The sequence below is a fragment of the Scomber japonicus genome, chromosome 14 (genome assembly GCF_027409825.1).
Source record: "Scomber japonicus isolate fScoJap1 chromosome 14, fScoJap1.pri, whole genome shotgun sequence".
NCBI lineage: Eukaryota > Metazoa > Chordata > Actinopteri > Scombriformes > Scombridae > Scomber > Scomber japonicus.
The window spans coordinates 2008398-2013397 of NC_070591.1; the positions used below are offsets into that span (position 1 = coordinate 2008398).

Sequence of the window (5000 nt, forward strand, 5' to 3'; positions counted from 1 at the left end):
ACTTCCTGTTTCCTCCTCTTCTTCCTCTTTATCGTCTTCTTCCTTCACTTCCTATTTCCTCCTCTTCTTCCTCTTTATCGTCTTCTTCCTCTTTATCGTCTTCTTCCTTCACTTCCTGTTTCCTCCTCCTCTTCCTCTTCTTCCTCTCTTCTAGCAGGAAGTTACAGTAATTAATCCCAAATGTCCTCCTCCTCCTTTTATCTTCTCACTCCTTCCTTTTTCTTTTTAAACTCTTAAAGTATTGTATCATGTGACTTCATGTCCGGCTGTGTGGAAACTTGTTGGTGGTCGGCTGGTTGTTCGGTTGTTCTGCAGAGATTCAGATCAGGTGGTTTGAGTTTGAGGCTGTGAAGAGTTGTTGAAGGTTTGATAGCTGACATATAATCTCTCCTTCCCTCTTTCCTCCCTCCTTTCCTTCCTTCCTCCTTGTTGAAGGTTGGTTGAAGGTTTGATAGCTGCAGCAGTGTTTTATATTCATGTGGTGATTTCTTGTGATCTGCTGATTCATGGAGTCTCTGAGCATTTTATCTTCAGTCAGACCTGAACTTCATTTATTGGTGTTCTGGACTTCTTCCATCTCTGATGGCTGTACGACAGTAGATTCAACATTTAAACATGAATACATTTGAGTTCATCAAAAGAAAAACTAAATTAAAATGCATTATTCAGCTCAGTATCATCAATAGATAGATTTCTGTGTTGGAGAACAAACCCTCCTTTGTATTTTCTTCTTTCTCCTCCAACAAACTCTCAGTTTATACTAACTATTCATTTTCCATCCTGCTGGAAAATGGCAGTGAGAGCTGTGTTGAAGCTGTGTGAAGCTGTGTGTGCATGAAAAATATATTTATATCTCTTGTTCCTCCGACGACTGACCGACTGACTGAGCCGAAGAATGAAATTACTGCAATCATCTTCCACACGACACTGCTCACTCTTCATTCTTCATTTCAGAGTCTCTATTTTTACTCCTTTAATTGAATAAAAACAGTTTAGCTGTTCCTCCTGGTTTAATGGTCGCTCCGTTCATCTCACGCTCGATAACATGAATAAAAACTAACGCCGATGTTTCGCCGATTTTCTTGCGTTAAATGTCGTAAAAACAAAAACCGACACAAAGACAAAAAAGAAAAAAGGAAAAAGTTGAAACACTGAATGCTCTGAACACTTCTCTCCTTCTTTTGGTGGTTTTTATCTTTTCATTCTGTCTTAAAGTCATTTCATGTGTTTCTTCTGTTCATGTGCTCAAAAGTATAAAATCATTAACCCTTAAACAGACAACGTGCACCAGGAGATACAGACTCTTTAAACCTTCCTGTTGTCCTCCCGGGTCCTTCCTTCCTCCCTTCCTTCCTTCCTTCCTTCCTTCCTTCCTTCCTTCCTCTGTCCTTCCTTCCTTCCTTCCTTCCTTCATCTGTCCGTCCTTCCTTCCTTCCTTCCTTCATCTGTCCGTCCTTCCTTCCTTCCTTCCTTCATCTGTCCGTCCTTCCTTCCTTCCTTCCTTCCTTCCTCAGATCTAAGTTCAGCTGTTCTGTCCTTTCTTCCTTCCTTCATCTGTCCTTCCTTCCTTCCTTCCTCCCTCCTTTCCTTCCTTCTTCCTCCCTCCTTCCTTTCCTTCCTTCTTCCTCCCTTGCTTCCCTTCCTTCCTCCTTTCCTTCCTTCTTCCGTCCTTTCCTTCCTTCCTTCTTTCCTTCCTTCCTTACTTGAGGTGCAAATGACATAACAAGTAAGGTCTGTTTAAGGGTTAAACTTAGTCTCATTTATACACTGTAAAAAACATGACCGTAATTTCACAGTAAATTACTGACTAATAATTTACATGCAAATCACAGTAATGTGTTTCTACAGACACGATATTACTGTTAAAATACAGACTTATAATGTGAATATGTGATACTGTAATTATCTGAGATTACTGTAAATTCACAGAAACGTAAATTACAGTAAAACTATAATATTTTACTGCATGGTGCTTTACTTTTATCACAGTAATTAATCATAATTTACCATTTTTTACTGTTATTACTGCAACTTAGGCAGTAAACTCCTGAAAATTTACATATAAAACATGTTTTTATTGTTTTCTATCTATTAACCCTTAAACAGACAACGTGCACCAGGAGATACAGACTCTTTCACCTTCCTGTTGTCCTCCCGGGTCCTTCCTCTGTCCTTCCTTCCTTCCTTCCTTCCTTCCTTCCTTCATCTGTACGTCCTTCCTTCCTTCCTTCATCTGTCCGTCCTTCCTTCCTTCCTTCCTCAGATCTAAGTTCAGCTGTTAGGGTAAATGTTCCCTCCTTCTGTCCTTTCTTCCTTCATTCATCTGTCCTTCCTTCCTTCTTCCTCCCTTCCTTCCCTTCCTCCCCTTCCTCCCTCCTTTCCTTCCTTCTTCCTCCCTCCTTCCTTTCCTTCCTTCTTCCTCCCTTGCTTCCCTTCCTTCCTTCCTTCTTTCATTCATTCCTTCCTTACTTGAGGTGCAAATGACATAACTAGTAAGGTCTGTTTAAGGGTTAATACATTTCTGATCCATCTTTATTTTCATCTCATGTCACGAAAAATCAAATCAGCTGCTCGCTTTTGTCATTTCTTTGTGCTTTAGTTTCATATTTGAACCTCAAACAGTTCAGAAAAAGCAGCAGAGCATCAAAACTTTAATCTTCTTCCACCAAAAATCTTCAGTTTCTAAAAAAGCTCCACTGAGGCTTTGAGCTTCGGTTTGACGGTGTTGACTCAGCTGGTTTTTTTGGGGGGTTGGTTGGTTGGTTTTTGGTTCCCCGTGTGTGTGTGGTTGCAGTTCTCTCCCAGTTAAAGACGGGTTAGTAGACAGCGCCTCGGCCGTCTATCAGGCCGTCCAGAGCGCAGAGAAGGACCTCGACCCGGCCGAGTGGGGCCGCCGCAGCGCCAACATGCAGTCCAAGTCCTTCCAGGCGCTGGCTCACATGACCGGGACCGACTCCTGTAAGTCTCACTGTCCGCCCGTCACTCTCCCTTAAAATATGAGACACACTGGAACAATTAAATAAACTGTAAAAATATAACATGTGACCCTTTATCTGGACTCTCTGTAATAATTTCCCTCCTGTTTGTGTTTTCTCTCTTACAGTAACAGAGGAGGAGAAAGAGGAGGTGCTGAGGAGGAGCAGGTAGGCAGCAGAGTTGTGTTAGACAGCTGCTGACCCCCCCACCACCACCACCACCACCACCACCACCACAGCTCCTCACCTGCACACGTATCACCACCACCACCACCCCTCCTCTCACCTCAACCCCCCCACAGAGCACCTTAAACCAGCAGAGCACCTCCTTCACACATGAAGCTAAAAACTGAGCTGTGACGAGTTTAATTTAAACTTTAAATGAACATAATTTAAAATCCAAACTGTGAAATTAAATGTTAAAACACGACAGAAGACACTCAGACATCAGCTGCTGGTCGTCTCAGCTGTTTGATGTAACGTCAGCGTCACTTTGTGCAGATTTCTGCTTCAATAAGTCATAAATTAATTGATCTGGAGAGATAAATAGTTACTAAACATTTACAGCTGCGAACTGAAGGAGGAACTAATGTTTCAGCTCCATGAATGAACCAGCTGCAGTCTGCTGTAATGAGTCAGTCTGACCAGCAGGTGGAGCAGCTGCAGTCTGCTGTAATGAGTCAGTTTGACCAGCAGGTGGAGCAGCTGCAGTCTGCTGTAATGAGTCAGTCTGACCAGCAGGTGGAGCGGCTGCAGTCTGCTGTAATGAGTCAGTCTGACCAGCAGGTGGAGCGGCTGCAGCCTGCTGTAATGAGTCAGTTTGACCAACAGGTGGAGCAGCTGCAGCCTGCTGTAATGAGTCAGTTTGACCAGCAGGTGGAGCGGCTGCAGCCTGCTGTAATGAGTCAGTTTGACCAGCAGGCGGAGCAGCTGCAGTCTCCTGTAATGAGTCAGTGTGACCAGCAGGTGGAGCAGCTGCAGTCTGCTGTAATGAGTCAGTTTGACCAGCAGGTGGAGCGGCTGCAGTCTGCTGTAATGAGTCAGTCTGACCAGCAGGTGGAGCAGCTGCAGTCTGCTGTAATGAGTCAGTTTGACCAGCAGGTGGAGCAGCTGCAGTCTGCTGTAATGAGTCAGTCTGACCAGCAGGTGGAGCGGCTGCAGTCTGCTGTAATGAGTCAGTTTGACCAGCAGGTGGAGCAGCTGCAGTCTGCTGTAATGAGTCAGTTTGACCAGCAGGTGGAGCAGCTGCAGCCTGCTGTAATGAGTCAGTTTGACCAGCAGGTGGAGCAGCTGCAGTCTGCTGTAATGAGTCAGTTTGACCAGCAGGTGGAGCAGCTGCAGTCTGCTGTAATGAGTCAGTCTGACCAGCAGGTGGAGCGGCTGCAGTCTGCTGTAATGAGTCAGTCTGACCAGCAGGTGGAGCGGCTGCAGTCTGCTGTAATGAGTCAGTTTGACCAGCAGGTGGAGCGGCTGCAGCCTGCTGTAATGAGTCAGTCTGACCAGCAGGTGGAGCGGCTGCAGTCTGCTGTAATGAGTCAGTTTGACTAGCAGGTGGAGCGGCTGCAGTCTGCTGTAATGAGTCAGTTTGACCAGCAGGTGGAGCAGCTGCACTGACCAATTTCATAATTTCACATTTTGACCCTCAGATCAGATTTTCCTTCATTGATCCCTTGAAAATAGAAGAGCATCAATAAAAAAGATGAAAAATAAAAATAAATAATAAATAGAAAAGCAATAAAAAACATTAAATTCATTAATTAGTTTTATTTTCACTCGTTTATTTTTATTTTATTATTATTGTTTTTATTTTATTTTATTTATTTTTATTTATATTTATTAATGATAATAATAATATTTAATAATGATAATAATAATGTTGATAATTATTATAATTATTATTATAAGTAAATGACAAAATGTTTATATAGAAAAACACATTTATGATAAATCTACAGTCTAATATAACAGCAGCTCTGCTATAAATTCAACTTTTATGAAAATAATAATTCAACTTAATGTTTATAG

General features: G+C 42.8%; 1 protein-coding gene across 1 annotated transcript in view; it reads left to right on the forward strand.

Annotated features, from left to right (window-relative positions):
* Positions 1–5000, forward strand: part of LOC128373179 (LIM domain-binding protein 3-like) — a 64092-nt gene that overhangs the window by 46907 nt on the left and 12185 nt on the right. The window contains exons 6-7 of the mRNA XM_053333473.1: positions 2795–2958; positions 3104–3143. Coding sequence (XP_053189448.1) covers positions 2795–2958; positions 3104–3143 — 204 coding nt within the window. The remainder of the gene's footprint in view (positions 1–2794; positions 2959–3103; positions 3144–5000) is intronic.